The 18,672-nt window shown below is 51.3% G+C and overlaps 3 protein-coding genes across 4 annotated transcripts in view; all 3 read left to right on the top strand.

Moving 5' to 3' along the window:
* The first annotated feature begins 391 nt into the window (after positions 1 to 391).
* LOC133211233 (mid1-interacting protein 1-B-like) lies at positions 392 to 1,893 on the top strand. Its single transcript, XM_061351437.1, has 2 exons — positions 392 to 877; positions 1,585 to 1,893. Exon 1 carries the CDS (start codon positions 451 to 453, stop codon positions 853 to 855), a length of 405 nt encoding a protein of 134 aa, XP_061207421.1. The 5' UTR covers positions 392 to 450; the 3' UTR covers positions 856 to 877; positions 1,585 to 1,893.
* A 7,188-nt stretch (positions 1,894 to 9,081) lies between these two features.
* On the top strand, positions 9,082 to 13,114 carry KCTD14 (potassium channel tetramerization domain containing 14). The gene is made up of 2 exons (XM_061351328.1): positions 9,082 to 9,173; positions 12,049 to 13,114. Exons 1-2 carry the CDS (start codon positions 9,114 to 9,116, stop codon positions 12,718 to 12,720), a joined length of 732 nt encoding a protein of 243 aa, XP_061207312.1. The 5' UTR covers positions 9,082 to 9,113; the 3' UTR covers positions 12,721 to 13,114.
* A 2,532-nt stretch (positions 13,115 to 15,646) lies between these two features.
* Positions 15,647 to 18,672, top strand: part of INTS4 (integrator complex subunit 4) — a 33,492-nt gene continuing 30,466 nt past the window's right edge. Inside the window, exons 1-2 of one of the 2 annotated variants that reach the window (XM_061351395.1) lie at positions 15,647 to 15,783; positions 16,402 to 16,593. In XM_061351395.1, the coding sequence (XP_061207379.1) occupies positions 15,730 to 15,783; positions 16,402 to 16,593 (246 nt within the window). In that variant the 5' untranslated portion in view covers positions 15,647 to 15,729. Of the gene's footprint in view, positions 15,784 to 16,398; positions 16,594 to 18,672 lie in introns of both variants that reach the window. The other variant, XM_061351394.1, reaches the window with a different exon arrangement.

The raw sequence follows: 18,672 nt of genomic DNA, 5'->3' as shown, positions 1-18,672 counted from the left end.
CCCCCTCTCCATAGAAACCCGGCTCCTGCTCCCCGTGCGCGCCCTCAGCGCTGCCCAGCCCCAGGAGCATCCCCACGGAGCCGCCGCTCGCTGCGGGCTCGGGGCAGAGCCGCTCCCCGCTGTGCGGGCCCCGGGAGCGGGGGATGGAGGGGCCGGGCCGGCGCTGGCAGCAGCGGGAGCCGCGTCCAGGTCGGGTGAAGGCCGCGGGGAGGCGGCTCCAGGAGCGGGCCCAGAGGCAGGGGCAGCCGCGGGCGAGCCCCAGCGGGGCTGGAGCCGAGCCCGGCCCGGCCCAAGCGGTCCTGGGCCAGTAGCGGAGCGCGGCAGAGCGGGGCCGTGCCCCGGACCCGCATAAAGAGGCGGCGGGGAGCGACCACAACCCACGCGGAGCAGAGCCCGGAGCAGAGCCCGGAGCAGAGCCCGGAGCAGCGCTGCCGCAGCCGGAGCGGGGCCATGGAGCAGTACTTCTCAGCCACGCACAGGATGGAGCAGGAGGTGATGTTCCCCAGCCTGCTCCGAGGGGTCTTCCCGCAGCAGCAGCACGGGGAGGCTCCGGATGCCGATGGCCACACGGACCTCTACGAGCGCTACCAGCAGCTCAAAGCCATCAAGTCCATGGTGGAGAAGGGCCTGGCCTCTGTCAATGACCGGAGCTTGAGCAGCAGCGATGCAGATGCAGATGCAGATACAGCCGAAGATGAGGGTGTAGATGGTAACCTGGAGGAGCGGCTCTCCCATCATGTCAATGGGTTGCAGCAGGTTCTGACAGACCTGACCAAGAACACCAAAGCTCTCACGCGGAGGTACAGCCAGATCCTGGAGGAGATCAACCTCAGTGATGATCAGCCCAGCTCTTGAGCCTGCACCCCCAGCCTGTGAGGTAAGAGGTTGGGGAGATGCAGTGCCAAGGAGGCGGAGGGGTATGGCACTTTGTCCTATTGCCCCATCAGCTGGGTGGCTTCCTATTGTTTGCATCACACCCCCAAACCCCAGGGATTGAGTGTGCCCTTCATTGCTCAATAGCTGTACCCGCTTGGATTTGTCTTTCTCAATTGCCCACTGGTGCAATCTGTGCCACTCAACAAAGGCCACTGTGTGAGCTCCATGTCCCCAAGGCTCCCCAGTTTACAGCACAGGCAATGTCTGGCTGCTGATGGTTAACATGAATGATCCTAGGTACAAAAGGGGTGAGCTCTGGGCTCAGGGATCTGCCTTGAGTTTATAGCCCAGATGTTTCGATGTTTTCTTGCATGGAAAATGCAACAGAGTCATTTTTAGGTAGGATTTTGGCACTTGCAAGTCTCCAAATGCCTAAACTTGCCATGTCACCTGCAAACAGCTCACATACTCCAGTCTTCCCATAACAAACCTATTCTCTGTGCTGGTGGGGCTTTCATCCCTGAGACCCCTTGAGTAGATATCCTTGTGCCCCACCAGAGATAGGGCTCATGGCCAAGGTCTTTATACTTGAATGGAGAACATAAGCCTGGAACATTAACAGGAACTTCACAACGTTAACCCTTGCTTTGGATGAAACCCATCAGGAATGAGGATGTCCTGGTCCAACCATGTTCCTTATCCCCACAGGGTGATCTGTTGTTTGCAGCCCAGTGGCTCTGTGTCAAGTCCCATGAGGAGCATCCTTCATGAGCAGTGCAGAGCTTGGTCGTCTACCCACCGGGTGCTGCTGGTACCATCCAACTTGCCCTGTGGCCGATCCTGCTGGCAACCTTGCTGCTTCCTTCACCCTGTCCCAGGGGGAATTCTGCATGGCAGAAACGAGTGTTTGTGTTATTGCTCTGCAGGAGGCGTCTGTACCTTGGAAGCGATGCTTTGTTCTCTGTCTAACCCTCCCCACCCAACCTCTTGGATGTAAATAAAATGCCAAGCCTTGTACAGATGTGTCCTGTGTGTTTCCTACCAGCTGTGACTTGGGTAGAGCTACTGTCCCCAGCTCATAAGGATGAGGGGATCTTGGCCACTTAAACCATGCTGAGTTTCTCCAGCAGGGAGCTAGAATTGGGTTTACATTGGGATAGATGTTCCCATGGGTGGGAATCCTGCCATCATCCTCTGCTGGGTGCTGGGATCCTAACCTGATCCCCACCGTCTTTTGTTCCCTTCCCTAACATCCCCTCCTCTCCCAGACCCCCAGCTTCTCAGCTCCCCTACTCAATCTATGCCTTCCCATCCCTCCCCTTGGCCCACGCTCATCCAGCCCTTCAGACCCATCTGCACCATACATAGCCCTATGGACAACCTGCCATGATCCCAAAGAGCCCCAGCAACACCAGGAGGACAAATTCTGCCTCCTTGCTGCTTGAACATGGCCCTACAGGGCCAGGAGCAGGAGGAGGAGGTGGGGATGCTCAGCTGGGAAGGGCTTTACTCGCCTTCAGTCCCTATGAGCTGTGGAGAGCAGGGGCAAAGCCCCCTCTGGATGGGTGCTCAGCGGCTGTAAACCCTTCGAAGGGAGGTTGGAGCCCTCAGCACAGGCTGGGTCCCACCTCCAAGTGACTCCTTCCCTCCCAGCCACACCACCATAGGGAAGTCCTACAGAGCTGGGCACTAGAGGGAGATGTCCCCTTGCCTCTTTAGGCCGTTGGAAAGCGAAGTCAGCAGTTGAAGCAGTGCTGAACATGCACTGATCCTCCATAACCTTTGTATTTCTGCTTAAAGAAACTGGAGGTCTCTGAGCATCTGCGGTGAGAGGAAGGCTGTGACCAGGCTCAAGCTGCGTCGTGTGTGTTGCTGCACATGCTGTCTGAATCTGCTGTATCATAGGAGTGAAATAACACCCTTCACACTGAAATCAGACACACATCAGCTTCAAAAACCTCAGTCTAAAACGAGCAACTGCTCTGCAGATGGTTCTTCTGTTTCTTCCCATCACCTGCAGGCACCTCGTGCTTTGGTCGTGGGTTTATGCTCATGTTAAGCCCTTCAGTGGGGCCCTGGTTGCTCAGCAGCACTTTGGAGCTCTACAGCACTATAAGGAAAAGCAAAGCAGGGACTCCATCCTTTGCTTTTGTTTCAATGAAGTTCTGGTATCACAGAGAATTCATTGCACAATTTCACAGTGAAATGCACCCTGGCTTCAAAGCATCCCCACTCGCACCCAGAGATACACAGCAAGGTCTGGCTTCTCTTTGCATCCTTATTTCTGGGCATCTAGCTGGCAGCCAACGGACTTATCTCTCAGCCTTCCTTTTCCATGACTAGTCCAACCTCTCCTCTCTGCAGCTTCAGAGCAAGGGGTTGTAGCCTCAGCAGCAAGACCAAGCATAAACCCTCTGGTTGAGCTGCCAACCTTCATAGCCTACATTGAAATGATCCTTGTTTCTGCACATCGCCCTTTTTATGGCTAGAGACAGCATCAGCCTGAACTTTGGGGGACAACTTAGTGTCCTTCAGGATGGAATGACCAAAATGGATCCATAGCAACACCTTCAGTAGGAGTGCTGTGTGACAGGGATCTGGGAACAGTGACACCCATACACCCAGCTCTGCCTCACATGCTCCATGTGGAACATCAGGAGTTGGGAGAGAGTCCAGGAAGGGAAAGAACAAAGAGAAAGATGGGCAAGAAGAGAGCACTGCTGTACCTAGAAAGCAACCATATCCTGGGCTGCATCAAAAGGAGTGTGACCAGCAGGTCGAAGGAGGTGATCCTGCCCCTCTGCTCTGCTCTTGTGAGACCTCACCTGGAGCATTGTGTGCAGTTCTGGTGTCCTCAACATAAAAAGGACATGGAGCTGTTGGAACAAGTGCATAGGAGGCCACGAGGATGCTCAGGGGCTGGAGCAGTTCCTGTATGGAGACAGGCTGAGAAAGTTGGGGCTGTTGAGCCTGGAGAAGAGAAGCTGCGTGGAGACCTCAGAGCAGCTCCCAGTGTCTGAAGGGGACCTATAGGGATGCTGGGGATGGACTCTTCATTAGGGACTGTAGTGATAGGACAAGGGGTGATGGGTTAAAACTTAAACAAGGGAAGTTTGGATTGGATATAAGGAGGAAATTCTTTCCTGTGAGGGTGCTGAGGCACTGGAATGGGCTGCCCAAGGAGGTTGTGAATGCTCCATCCCTGTCAGTGTTCAAGGCTGGGTTGGATGAGGCCTTGGGTGATATGGTTTAGTGTGAGGTGTCCCTGCCCATAGCAGGGGGGTTGGAACTTGATGATCTTAAGGTCCTTTCCAACCCAACCCATTCTATGATTCTATGATTCTATGATAAGGAGAATAATTTGGTTCCTTGGGAATATGGGCACTGATGAGCTTCTTGGATTGCTTTAACAGATGGCAATAGGAATGGTTAAGTCTGCCTCCCCCCATTCATCCATTGGGGACGATGCATGTACCTGCTTGGCCATGAGGCATTTTGTTCCCTCGGCTCCTGATGGTGTCCTGGGTTCTGTCCTAGGCAAGATGAGATCTGAGAACAAGCCACCAGCCTTAAAGGTGCTTAAAGGTGGAGCTGACAAGCAGCTGGTAGGCAGCAGGTAGGAATGTGGATGGTGTTTGCATAGCTCATGGCTGTTTGGTTTAGGAGTGGCTCTGGGTCTGCAGAGCCACCAGCCCGGCTGCACTGGTGCAACTCCTGAGCAGGGCTAAAGCAAACTGCTGGTGGTGTTCACAGACTGGGCAGGCTGGGAAGAGCTTCTGCCTAAGAGCTCAGCTCAGTCTCCCCTTGGGCAGGTTCAAGCCATTCCCCTTGGCCTGTCCCTACAGGCCCTTGTCCCAAGCCCCTCTCCAGCTTTCCTGCAGCCCCTTTAGGCACTGGAGCTGCTCTAAGGTCTCCCCTTCAGGAGCCTTCTCTTCTCCAGGCTGCCCCAGCCCAGCTCTCTCAGCCTGGCTCCAGAGCAGAGCTGCTCCGCCCTCGCAGCAGCTCCATGGCCTCCTCTGGCCTCGCTCCAACAGCTCCACGTCCCTCTTGTGCTGCTGCCCCAGAGCTGGATCAGGGCTGCAGGGGGGGTCTCCCCTTCACACAGCAGAGGGGCAGGATCCCCTCCCTGAGCTGCTGCTCACGCTCTGGGGGTGCAGCCCAGCACACGGGGGGGTTCTGGGCTCAAGCGCTCACTGAAGCCGGGTCATGGGGAGCTTCTCCTCACCCAGCACCCCAAGTCCTTCTGCTCTGGGCTGCTCTGAGTCACTTCTCCACCCAACCTGTAGCTGGTTCTGCCACATCTTTCAGTACCTTGGGCAAGCAGCTTCATTGCTCCATGCCTCAATTTCCTGCAGTAAAACAGTGTCAGCAGTAAGAGAAGCACAGATTCTGCAGTCATTTCATCCACGTTTCAACCATAATCCCAGACTGGTTTGGGTTGGAAGGGACCTTAAAGCTCCTCCAGCTCCAACCCCTGCCGCGGGCAGGGACACCTTCCACTAGAGCAGCTTGCTCCAAGCCCTATCCAACCCAGCCTACAGTTCCTGCTGGAACTCTGTATGCCTTTAAGTGGCCACACATTCTTGCCTTACTCTTGCCCTTCACGTGAGAGCTCTCCCTTTCCAGCATCTTTGCCGAACACCTTGTGCAGCCCGCAGAGCCACAGCTGCAGGACAGATAACAGCACGTTTCACAGCAGCAATAAAACAACGGGAGCCATTCAGTCTCCCCCAGCCTGTGTTTGTGCTGGGATTGCCCCAAACCAGGGGCAGGACCTTGCCCTTGGCCTGGTTGAACTCCATGAGGTTTGCACGGTCCCACCTCTCCAGCCTCCATAGTGTTGGAATCACCTTCTCTAGGCGCCTCTTTATCAGTGTATCATCTCTCCCAGCAATAATAATGCTAGCACCTATAATACAATGTGAAGGGTGGAGATCAGCTATGGATTGCCTCCTCCATGCTCCACGCAAATGGACCAGAGCCAAAGGGCTTTATCCCCTTGAGGAGCTTAGGTACTGGAGAATACAGAATGAGAGCAGAAAGGCAAACAGAAGCTGCTCCCAGCTGCTTCCCCACATCCAAACGTCTCATTTCCCTTCCTGTTTTAAGCACATAATTCTTTCTTCTTTGGTTTTCCCCCTTGGATTTCGTGTATTCACTTGAACTGGGGCATAAAATCCAAGTCTGAATGGTGTTGACCTAATTCTCTGAAACAGAAGCTGACAAGCCAATGTGTTAAAGAAATAAATCTGTTATAAATGCTTTTATACCTAATACTGTTTTCCAAATTGCTCTATGTCCCAGCCCAGAAACGGTCCAGCTCATTGTTATGGACATATTTAGACAATTGTCATATTTATTCCCCACAAAGCCATTGTCAAGTTCTTCATTCTTTGGCAGACACCACGTTCTCAGCATTAGTAGGATTATTCTTATGACTCACATTGTGGTTGCTGGTAGAAGGTCCAGGCACAGGCTAATCCTTTCATGCAAAGGCAGAGGGAGAGGATGGTCCCTGCCTGAAAGAGCTTACACTCTTGGAATTATCCCTCTTCCATTCAGGAAGAACTGTGGGCAGAAGGAAATCCACTTCTGAAGGGTCTACAAAAGACACGTCAGGAACAGCAGTCACCCCAAGCAGAAGAGGCAGGAGGCTCTAAGCATCACAGTGCATGTCCTATTCACGGCTCCAAGACCTCTCCAACAGGTCTCAGCAGCCTCCCTTTTGAGGACAAGGCCTTGTTGATCCTGTTTGATCTCCTCTGCAGACGTCCTCAGAGCTTTCCTCTCAATTGCAACCAGATGGATCCCCAGCAAACCATCAGTGCATAAGATGCAGCTTTAAAGGGCCCCAAGGATGAGGGATTTCAGGGACCCAGCCCAAGCGGTAACAAACATAAAGCCCAACAGAGATCCTGAGTGGAAATCAGAGCTTAATACAAATCAAATCCTATTCCCCAAAGGGAGAAACCCAGCTTAACCTCCCTGAAACAGCCCCGTGGTGGCCAAGACCTGTCCAGGGGCTGTGGAGCAGCAGCTACAATGGAGCTGCTGGTTGTGGGAATTCTAGGACCCCATCGCACGATGCTATGGAGACTTGCATGGTGTTGGCTTCTTACTTCCTTCTCAAGGGAAGAATGGAATTCAAACCAGCAGCATGGACTGCTCGGAGCCTTGTTGGAGCTGCCTCCTCCGCTCCTCTCCAAGCCCCTGATCCTGCTTTTGCTGCTTCCCCATCACTGGTTTCCTCAGCACAGCTTTGACCATGGGGCAGAAAGAGCCTGGCAAACTGCACTAGTGACTGTTTCCAATTAGTGCAGGCACAGAGGGCTTTGAGGCAGAGCTGGGTGCCTGCCTAGCAAAGCTGGGACACCAAACAGGTCAGGTGTGTGGTCCTAGGGATCCAGGATGCATGTCCATCTAAAGAAAAGGGCACCAAATCCCCGTGGGAAGGCAGTGATGTGCCAATGGTTCGGGCTGTGAGAAGTTCTTCCTAAAGTCTCTTTTGGGATCAGATGAATTTGGCAGCTGATATCAAATCCTCATTGAAAAGGAGGGGGGGGGGAAATTCCAACTGGGAGTAATTTGTATAGCAGGACTGAAAACTGGCATCTTAAAGCAAGTTGTGCAGTTGGTGGGATTGAGAAGTCCCAGAAGAAGCACAAATAATGGCAATCAGACTATTCACATACATGAAAACATTGGGGCTGATTCTTTGTCTCATAATGTGTCAGCAAAAGTGGCCGAGGAAGGGATAAGAGAGTGGAGGAACCAGAGCAGCGTGTTCATCAGACTCAAGGAATGGCTGTGGTTGCTCTAGCAGTAGAGAAGTGTTGAGGACTAACAACTATTCCCTTTGCTGAAGCGATAAGGATCTGTGTTGTGGCATTGTGTGGCTTCAAACACCATCAGCCACCCTTGATGCTGGTCTGGGGAGACCTTCCAGGTAACCTACTGCTCTTCACCCTTCCCTTGTGAAAAGCTTGTGTGAGCAGCAAGGTGATGGTCCACTTGTTCATCCAGTTCTACAGCTGCAGAAAGAAAGGTTATCAGCTCCAGCACTGAATGTGCTGGAGATGAACTCTACCTCTGCCAGTTACATCCAGGATATATTCTGGAGCACCTGTGTAAAAGCATACCAAAACATGGGATTTGCAGGAATTAAAGAATCATAGAATATAGAAACCCAGAGTGGTTTGGGTTGAGGGGACCTTAAAGCTCATCCAGCCCCAACCCCTGCCATGGGCATGGACCCCTTCCACTGGAGCAGCTTGCTCCAAGCCCCTGTGTCCAACCTGGCCTTGAACACTGCCAGGGATGGGGCAGCCACAGCTTCTCTGGGCACCCTGTGCCAGCGCCTCAGCACCCTCACAGGGAAGAGCTTCTGCCTAAGAGCTCAGCTCAGTCTCCCGTCGGGCAGGTTCAAGCCATTCCCCTTGGCCTGTCCCTACAGGCCCTTGTCCCAAGCCCCTCTCCATGTTTCCTGCAGCCCCTTTAGGCACTGGAGCTGCTCTAAGGTCTCCCCTTCAGGAGCCTTCTCTTCTCCAGGCTGCCCCAGCCCAGCTCTCTCAGCCTGGCTCCAGAGCAGAGCTGCTCCAGCCCTCGCAGCAGCTCCATGGCCTCCTCTGGGCTCACTCAAGCAGGTTCAGTCCCTCTTGAGTTGGGAAATAGGAACATGTCTTGTGTCAACAAATGAGATGAATGAGAGGGTTTGGGATAACCTGAATTATATTTAACAATTAATACGAATTGATATTTATGTGCTTTAAAACAGCGGTGCACAGAGGCCAAAAAGCTGTGAAAGTGTTTGCTGGTCTTGATGCAATGGGTTCATGAGGCAGAGGTGACCACACAGACACACACTGTGGGGCTCCTCAGAGGTGCTCTGTGCACTCAGCCTCCTTGGGGCAGGATGATTTGGCTCTTACTCACGGCACAGGCAGTATTACAGGAGCTGTGCACTGGCAGCCAGCCCAAGGCCACCCTGCACCTTGCTGGATGCCAGAACATAATGAACAAATACTTCCTCTTGCAGGCTGTTCCCTCCCCATTCCCTACTACCTGCACCAGGGCTGTGCCCAGAGCAAACTGGAGCCTTAGGGGCACGGGCTGGGCTGAGAGCTTGGGAAAGGCGAGATCCAACCAAGGAAAACCGAGTGGAATTGGACTGGAGGCTGGTGAGGAGCCATCCTGTGAGTGGAGGAGCAGGTTTTCCACACCGGCAGCTCCCGAGGGACATGAGCATTGCATCGGAGCACAAGCCCTTTCGGAAGCAGGTCACGGGCAGCCTGCATACTGTGAGTAATGTACCAGCTCGAGGGCAGTGTCCTGTGGGATCAAAGCATTCCCTTTGGGCTCCTTTAGAGTGGTTTTTTACCCCCATCTGTTGTAAAGACACCAGGGCTTGCCTGATGTGTGAGCAAGAAGAGGGCTCTAGGTATAAAGCTGTGTTTGACTCTCCCCTGTTTGCTTACAGAAGGGCCATGTCCCTCGCAGGCATGGATCTGCTAACAACAAGTAACCAGAGTGGTTCTTCTCCTTTGACAAGAGGTGGAATTAACTTAGGATGAACTTTAATTGCTCAGATAACTAAATAAAAACCTGCTGTGAGTTTTGGGTGGGTTTCAGCAGTTCTTAGAGTCTCCAATGGAGCAATGCCCTGTGTTGAGTCATCAGGTGGGAGCAGTAGCTTTTCTAGCTCTAAGGAAAACAAGAGGCAATCTCAGACAGGCAGAAATCAGTGATGAGATGGTTTTCCTTTTCCTCTCCTCTGTCCTCAGGCCACTCTTAACCAGTTTGTCTTCTCTGTTGTAGCTGTACAGCTTCTCCCTCCAGACCTCTTCGATCCAACCTTCTTGTGTTCTACTTTTCAGGTGTAGGTTGCAAAACGCTTCCCCAAGGAAGTAACTGGTTTATAGAGGGATAAACTGGAGCATAAGTGGGTGGAATGACATTCCTAAGTGTCACCTCGCTAATGACAGAGCTGGGAATCAGCTGGGGCCAGTGCTCCTGGTCTGCTGGGAATCAGTTTGGCTCCCCAGGCTAAAAGCATTGGACCTGAGAATATAAGGTTAATTTGGCTACTGTATTAATGAAGATTTGATCCATTTGTGTCAGTGAGTAACAGCATGAAACATCTGAGAAAGCAGCAGAGCCTCAAAAGCATGAGACCCTCCTGTCAAATGAGCCCTGTCAGGGAAAAGCTGTTGCTGGCACTTGGATTAGTGGCAGATTTCCTACAGAAACAGCTCTGGGCCATGCTCTTCAGTGGGTGGGAATCACAAGATCGGCTCAGACAGAATTGATATTTATGTCTCCTTGGCTCTAGTGTAAATGATCGTCCCCGAGATGAAGCCACCCACACTAAGGCAAAGCAATATTCCAGCTGGGTCTTTGGCTCTTGTTTCCCTGCCTTGCTGAGGCTGGGAGCCAATTGCTGCTAAATGTGATAGCTTGCTGCTGTCTAAAGGGAAGGTCTCCCCCTGCTCCATGTTAACTGTTCCTAGTCCCTTCCTTTTGCTAGCTCTGCTGCTTGTTAAATCCTCTGTGAGCCAGCTCAGCTCAGTAAGGTGAAAGAGAAGCACAAGGTGAGCAATAGAAGCAGGTAGGTAGGAACGAGCATGGAAAAGGGAGAGGGCAGCAGGAGCTCCCCTTTCTCTTGGCCAGAGATCAGCTCACGTCATCCCGTGCGTCTGGTCCTTGGGATCCAGCTGAGCACTTCAGCACGTGCTTCACTTCAGGCATGTGACCGAAGCACTGAGGCAGATCCTGGCGTGAGCAGGTCCAAGAAAGAGCAGGTTTGCTCCTGGAAAAAATGGGTTGTTATTGACTCACACCTTCCCAATGGCAGGTGTGGTCCAGGCTGCGCATGGGACGATTACAGCAGGAGGGAAACAACTGCCTCCTTTCTTCCCTCTCCTTGTTCTCCAGTGTCTTTATCTGAAGGAAAAGGACTACTTTTCCTCCAGTTCTTTTTACAGTATTGAGTAATGGAAAAAGTGACCAAGTGCAAAGTGATGCTGTTGAAACTCTGCAGCACTGAACCATCAGGAAGGCTGGACTGGACATCACGTTCAGCTTCCCAGCATTCAAGCCTCCTCCAATGTGTTTCAGATAGCACGGGGAAATGAAATAAATCCAAACAAAACCCTAAGCTTTACATTATTCCTTCTTAAATCCATGTCAGCCTCATGAATGATGGGATGGAAGGATGCTGGGGAGGGACTCTTCATTAGGGACTATAGTGATAGGACAAGGGGTGATGGGTTCAAACTGAAACAGGGGAAGTTCAGGTTGGAGATAAGGAAGAAGTTCTTTACTGTGAGGGAGGCACTGGAATGGGTTGTCCAAGAAAGTTGTGAATGCTTCATCCCTGCCAGTGTTCAAAGCCAGGCTGGATGGAGTCTTGGGTGCCATGGTTTAGTGTGAGGCATCCCTGCCCATGGCTGGGGGTTGGAACTAGATGATCTTAAGGGCCTTTCCAACCCAAGCCATTCTATGATTCTATGATTTCCTTTACTTCCAGCTAAAGCTATCACACATTTTCCAAGTGCTTTGCTTCTGTTCTCCACCTCTGACATGCTGGATTTTTGAGTGTTCCTTAGTATTTATGACTCAACTCCCTGACAAGTAGAAGATTCCGCCCATTTCAAGGGGCTTTAGTTCCTTCTTTGGAGAGAAAATACCTGTTCAGATGAGAAGAAAGGAGTTGCGCGGCTTTAGATCCTTGTCTCTCTTCACATGGGATGAGAGCACACAGATTGCTCTTGTTGGAAGGAGAGGGGCTTGTGTGGGACTTAGGAGATGGATGTTGAATCCTGTAGTCAGTGACAGCTTCCCTGGGCAGGGTACTTCTTGTCCCTGCTCCCCACTGGCAAAAAGTGGACTAATCCCAAATTTCCTTCATCCTAAAGATGTGGTGAGAACTTGGCCATTTTGAAACATCCAGGTTTCTGCTGCTGTGGTTATGAAGGCTGCATAAACATCCCACATCTGCTTTGAGCAATAAATGGGGTGGCTGTTCCCATCTGATCCCTATGGGAGCTCATACCAGTCCTCACACCACCATTCCCACTTCCAGCAGCAATCATCCTTTTTCCCTCGATACATCCACGTTCATGGCCTCAGATTGATAACACACACGGCTTTTTGTCCCCTTTGTGATTCTTGCAGTTGTCCCCAATCGTGGAGTTAAATGTCGGTGGGGAGATGTACACAACAACCCTGAGCACCTTAAAGAAACACCCTGGCTCCAAGCTGGCAGAGATGTTCACCGGGCAGCCCAAACTGAGGACTGACTCCGAAGGGAGGTTCTTCATCGACAGGCCAGGCACCTACTTCAAATACATCCTGGAGTACCTTCGTAGTAACCAAGTGCCCACCCAGTGCATCCAGGACGTCTACAAGGAGGCGTTGTTCTACGACATCGAGCCTCTGATCAAGCAGCTTGAGGACTCCCCACAGCTCTTTGGGGAGCTCGTGGCCAGGAAGCAGTTTCTGGCTCGTGTGCCCAACTACAGCGAGAACATCGAGCTCATGATCCACATTGCCAGGGCAGAGGCGGTCGCATCGCGCCGCTCCAGCGTCATCGTCTGCGTGGTGAAGACCGAGGAGGATGCGGCCAGATGTCAGGATGCCTTGAACAGCTTGGACATGGATAAGAAGTCCGTGGTGAAGTTTGGGCCCTGGAAGGCAGCGCCAAGTGTTTTTGACCTGTTGGACTGCATCCAAATGGATGTGGAAGCCAAAGGGTATAAAATAGCCTTTCAGCCCCATGTTGCTGAAAAAGGGTTCCGCTTCAAATCGCATGACTTCTTCTACAAGTTCCTGTTCACCTGGTGGTAGCAAAGTGCCCCCAAAGGGAATTCCAAAGGGAATGGAGGGAAGTAATTATTAAACCAAATTAACTTGGGCTGTGGAGAGTAAGCTATGGATTACTGCAAGGACAGGAGGAAATGCATGGGGCAAGGAAATGATCTCCTTTGGTCATTTGCTAAATTAAAGAGGATTTAAGAGCTACTGATTACTTAGGGGATAACCATGTGTTTAAAAGGTAGCAGGAAAAGGAGGGATTTTACGCTTTGAGCATCGTTAACTACTAAGTTAGTTCAGAGAGCCTGATCTAAGCCAGAATCACTCAACCTAAGAGAAATGAATAGTCCCAAATACCTATCATGGACATGTGGAGTTGGCCTCTCAGCGCCAATGGGAACAGGTCACATAGGTGCAATCTCCAGTGGAAACATGCACATGCTCAAATTGAATCTGGATCCTTAGTGAGAAGGCAGAAGCTCTTCTTCTCACTGCTTTCCATGCTAGAATGTGGGTTAAAAAGGATTCGGTGGCCCCTGCTCTCTTTGTGTTCCTCCAGCAGCCAGCCTGCTCTGTAACCAATGTATTTATTACCATTATTTATTACTTATTCTGAAGGAAAGACAGAGAACCTCAGCCCTGGTCCAGGATCAACACAAGGCAAAAATACTATTGCTTATGGTTTATAATCTAAGTTTATAGGGTTTTTTTACAGTATAGAGTTTATAACCTAAGGACCCGCACTCCTCTCTCAGGGCACACCATTTTGATCTTTTTCTTATGTTATTCATCATTATTAGGATGTTATTTCTAAATATATAAGCTTCTGGAAGAACAGGGAAAACCCACTGTGATTTGATGGGAAAGAAGTGCTACTGAAGCGATAGCCTGGGACCTCAGTGTAAATTCTCCTTTACAGAACATGAATTGGATCCCACATTGTGTTGTAAACCTCTCAGTATTTAAAGGTTTATTTTTATACTGGAGATGCCTGTTAGCTTGGTTTTAATCACTCTGAAAATCATAATGGCCGATTTCATGCAATCATAGCGTAGTCAGGGTTGGAAAGGACCTTAAGATCATCCAGTTCCAACCCCCTGCCATGGGCAGGGACACCTCGCACTAAACCATGGCACCCAAGGCTCTGTCCAAACTGGCCTTGAGCACTGCCAGGGATGGAGCATTCACAACTACCCTGGGCAACCCATTCCAGTGCCTCACCACCCTTACAGTAAAGAACTTCTTCCTTATATCCAACCTGAACTTCCCCTGTTTAAGTTTTAACTCATTCCCCTTGTCCTGTCACTACAGTCCCTAATGAAGAGTCCATCCCCAGCATCCCTATAGGCCCCCTTCACATACTGGAAGGCTGCTCTGAGGTCTCCACGCAGCCTTCCCTTCTCCAGGCTGAACAGCCCCAACTTTCTCAGCCTGTCTCCATACAGGAGCTGCTCCAGCCCCTGATCATTCTCGTGGCCTCCTCTGGACTTGTTCCAACAGCTCCATGTCCTTTTTATGTTGAGGACACCAGAACTGCACACAATGCTCCAGGTGAGGTCTCAGGAGAGCAGAATAAAGGGGCAGGATCACCTCCTTGGACCTGCTGGTCACGCTCCTTTTGATGCAGCCCAGGATACGGTTGCTTTCTGGGCTGCAAGCGCACACTGAAGCTGGCTCATGTTCATTTTCTCATCGACCAGCACCCCCAAGTCCTTCTCCTTGGGCTGCTCTGAATCTCTTCTCTGCCCAGCCTGTAGCTGTGCCTGGGATTGCTCCGACCCAGGTGTAGGACCTTGCACTTGGCATGGTTAAACTTCATGAGGTTGGCATCAGCCCACCTCACAAGCATGTCAAGGTCCCTCTGGATGGCATTCCTTCCCTCCAGCGGATCAACCGAACCACACAGCTTGGTGTCATCGGCAAACTTGCTGAGGGCGCACTCAATCCCACTGTCATTTGACTATGATCACACTGCCTCTGCTTCTCGGAGGATGGATTTCCTCCAGTAATCTCTGGATGTTAAATAAATAACCTTTAAAAGCCCTTTGAATGAAGTAAGTGCTTTATTTACTGACATCTTCCCTCCCAAATCCCCCAGTCCTGAAGACCTGAAGTTTTACCTGTATGCCTATGGATGTGAATCATTCCCCAGTAAGCTTGGTTTCCAATATGCTCAGCTTAGTGCAGACTGACCCCAGTTAAAGGCAGAAGTCGCAGCTCAGGGCAGTTCTGCTGTAGGTGTGAGAGGCTATTTGAGACGTTTATACCCTTGGTAAGGATGGACACAGAGTCTGAGAGGACAATAAGGTGTAGGAAATATGATCTATGATCATACCTTCAGTCAAAACGGAATGGTTGGTTGTGCTTAGCCCAGGCGAAGAGATGTGAAAGCAGCCTTCAAATGGACAAAAGGCTGCTCTAAAGAGACCTGTTACGCTTTGTTCCCCATCCCTGGCAGTGCTCAAGGCCAGGCTGGACACAGGGGCTTGGAGCAAGCTGCTCCACTGGAAGGTGTCCCTGCCCATGAGGCAGCCACAGCTTCTCTGGGCACCCTGTGCCAGCGCCTCAGCACCCTCACAGGGAAGAGCTTCTGCCTAAGAGCTCAGCTCAGTCTCCCCTCTGGCAGGTTCAAGCCATTCCCCTTGGCCTGGCCCTACAGGCCCTTGTCCCAAGCCCCTCTCCAGCTTTCCTGCAGCCCCTTTAGGCACTGGAGCTGCTCTAAGGTCTTTTCTAACTTGGCAATCCATGTTATTTTTATTTGGCTATTTATACGGTCTACTATCAAATACTAACGAAACTGGTGAGTATATTGCTTGGAAACGCATCGGTGTTCACGCCCCGGTAGGGTTTAGCAGCGAGCCGGGCCAGGCCGCAGTCTCCATGTCAGCCCCGCGTTCCCATGGCAACAACAGGCCGCCCGCTGCGGGGCCCGGCCTCCTGACCATAGAGCTCTGCCTCCAGCTGTGAAGAGAGGCCTCTGCCTATTGGCGCCTCTCTGCGGGTGCCTCTGTGGTTTCTCTTCCGGGTTGCGCGGCCGGCAGCATGGCGGCGCACCTGAAGAAGCGGGTGTACGAGGAGTTCACCAAGGTGGTCCAGGTAACGCACTGATACCGGGCAGGCACGGGGGGGGGGAGACGGAGACATGGCCCCGAGCTCCGCCGTGCGGCCCGTGAGGCGGAGCTGTGGAGGAATCCAAGGGCTCAGCCCGCGGCCTAGCCCCGGGACGGGTCTGCCGCGGTTTATGGAGGCCGGAGCTGGCTGGAGGGAATGGGGTTGGCTCGGGGTGTGTGCGGGAGGGGTGGGATGAACCCCTGCGGGCTGGGACAAAGCGGCATGGGGAGGGTCGCGGCTGACGGGAGGCTGATGTGGCTTCCCCCAGCCCTTGGCGGGGTACGGCAGCGGGTTGTTCGGCTGCTCCAGGCTGGTGGGTACGGGAGGAGTTGTGTTTGCCGCGTGTTGGTTGTGTGGGGTTGGAAGGGGCAGGATTTGCCGCAGGTCGGTGTGGGGGGAGGCAGTGTTTCCTGAGGATAGGGGCTACATGGGCAGGACAGCAGCCAGGGGGGCTGAGGATGTGCTTTGTCCTAAGGTAGTTGAGGGAGAGGCCAGGGACTGCTGTGGGGCACAGGAGCTAACTGAGGCTTGGTGCTGAACCCGTGCTCTCTCTGTGAAGGATTTGCTGTGTGTTTCTGACCCATGTCCCTCTGCCCACAGCAGCAGCACGAGGACTTGTCCTCTAAGAAGCTGCGGTTGACCAAGCCCAGCAAGTCAGCAGCGCTCCATGTGGACCTGTGCAAAGCCACCTCCCCTGCAGATGCGTTGCAGTACCTGCTCCAGTTTGCCAGGAAGCCTGTGGAAGCGGAGAGCGTGGAAGGGGTTGTCAGGATCCTGCTGGAGCATTATTACAAGGTGGTGAAGCTGGGAGCCAAGTGTGCTTCCAGGATCCTCCTTCTGGGCTTGCTTTTGGGGTGTTGGATGTGGAATTGGGAGTCACAGGGTGCTGTGTTGCTCACCTGGATGCCAACAGCTTCTATGTGTGAGGAGACTGAGGGACTCCAGTCCTTTACCCCAGTGGTTTCTGATCATGTTGATCCCTTTGCTGATGGCTTCAGGAGCCTGTGACTGTGTTATCCCTGCAGATAGTGTGATTAGTTAATTTAGTGTGTGATAAGTTAATTTCAACTTAACAAGGGACAAAAGACATGACAAGAAGTTATCCAGGGAGCTGGACTATCCAGAACTGGCTTATCTTTGAGTCCTCCCTGACTGATGTTTCCTTATCTTGCTCTTAATTTCCTGTAGCAGTGGAGAAGCATTTTAGCTATTGTGTATGCTGTGAACAAAGCCCTTTTCAAATGACACTACTGAAAAGCTTTCCAACAAAAAGGTCTTAAAAGCAGAATAACAAATAAGTAACAGGTCTAAAGTATATTTCATGGTATCCAGATGTTGATCCTTCACTTGATAAAGCAAAGCTTTAGAATTACAGAATCATAGAATAGTTAGGGTTGGAAAGGACCTTAAGATCATCCAGTTCTAACCCCCTGCCATGGCCAGGGACACCTCACATTAAACCACGTCACCCAAGGCTTTATCCAGCCTGGCCTTGAACACCTCCAAGGATGGAGCATTCACAGCGTGGCATCTGACAAAGCTGAAAATGTTTCTCAGAAACACCCTTGTGCTACTGTGTCTTTCCTCTTATACTTGAGTCTGTTTTGCTTTGAGCTTGCAGCAAAACTCAGCTGCATTTTATCTGTTTCTGTGCTTTAAATGCTTTGACTCGTGTCTTGAGACTGTTTCACATTTGGCCATTTTGATGAGAACTTGTTTTGGTCACTGGACTGGTTCCCACTCAAAAGATTGGACAACTTCATCTCTTTGTTCTGGGAGTTCTTCTGTCATTCGTGGTCAAATAATGCAGCTTGTTTGTGTTTGAAGTTTGTCTTGTAGCCTGTGTTAGAATAGACACTCAAATCTGCAGATACAGTCACATTCTCAAGTGCACAACCTGTTACAGAAACCAGTTTTGTAAAGCAGCACAGTCCTGGTCATATTTTACTTAAGGACAAAATCTTTTGAAGATCTGGTTATTATAAACCAGTATCTCCAGAAAAGGGGGGTTTGGAAATGGATGATCTTAAGGTCCTTTCCAACCCTAACTGTTCTGTGATTCTATACTAAAACTTGCACTTGAACTGATCCTTCAGAAACTTCACCCTGAAAGCTGGAACTGCAGTGGATGTTGTGTGATAATGTGTTTGTTTGTAGTGTTTTAAGGTGGTACGGCAGCCTCATACTTCTTCAGCCCTTTATATATTATAGAACAATCCCCACACAGTGCTGCTGGCTGCTGAAATAGATCAGGAAAATAATCTGGCTTTTCCTTTCTTCCCCATTTTCCCACCTGTGGCCATGCTCACAGTGGAATCAGCACCACAGCTGAGCAGGTAGCATGTTGCCATGTGTGTGGGAAGGCCGTGGGGGCAGGCTATTGTAAGCCTTGTTGTGACATGTGTCTCCAAACAGTGGCCTGAGGGGATCCTCACGTTCCTTTCCTGACTCTTCAGGGTGGCAGGAGTGAGGGATTAGAGGCAGCTTCACTTATGGGTGTTCTGGTTGTGGCTGGCAATCAGACCTGTAAGCTCAAAGGAGAACTTCCTCTGTTTTCCTGTTGAGGAATATTAGAAAAGTGCCCTATGGGGTGGGAGACTGCTTGTAGCTCCATAATAACATCACAGATAGTATTTATAAGGCTAATAAAAATGCCTTTATAAGTGGTTTGAGTTGGAAGGGATCTTAAAGTTCATCCAGTTCCAACCCCTGCCATGGGCAGGGACCCCTTCCACTAGAGCAGCTTGCTCCAAGCCCCTGTGTCCAACCTGGCCTTGAGCACTGCCAGTGCCTCAGCACCCTCACAGGGAAGAAGTGCCTTATATCTAATCTGAACTTCCCCTGTTCACCTGAACACCACGATACTATGAAAAT

The sequence above is a fragment of the Neopsephotus bourkii genome, unplaced genomic scaffold (assembly GCF_033783945.1).
Source record: "Neopsephotus bourkii isolate Nb327-2 ecotype Australia unplaced genomic scaffold, CSIRO-AGI_Nbou_v1 NB_580, whole genome shotgun sequence".
NCBI lineage: Eukaryota > Metazoa > Chordata > Aves > Psittaciformes > Psittacidae > Neopsephotus > Neopsephotus bourkii.
This window is presented reverse-complemented; position numbering and strand designations above follow the sequence as displayed.

Coding starts and splice junctions, on each gene's coding strand:
- LOC133211233 (XM_061351437.1), top strand. CDS start 451: ATGGAGCAGTACTTCTCAGCCACGCACAGGATGGAGCAGGAGGTGATG.
- KCTD14 (XM_061351328.1), top strand. CDS start 9,114: ATGAGCATTGCATCGGAGCACAAGCCCTTTCGGAAGCAGGTCACGGGC. Junction 9,174..12,048: donor TCACGGGCAGCCTGCATACT/GTGAGTAATGTA, acceptor TGATTCTTGCAG/TTGTCCCCAATCGTGGAGTT.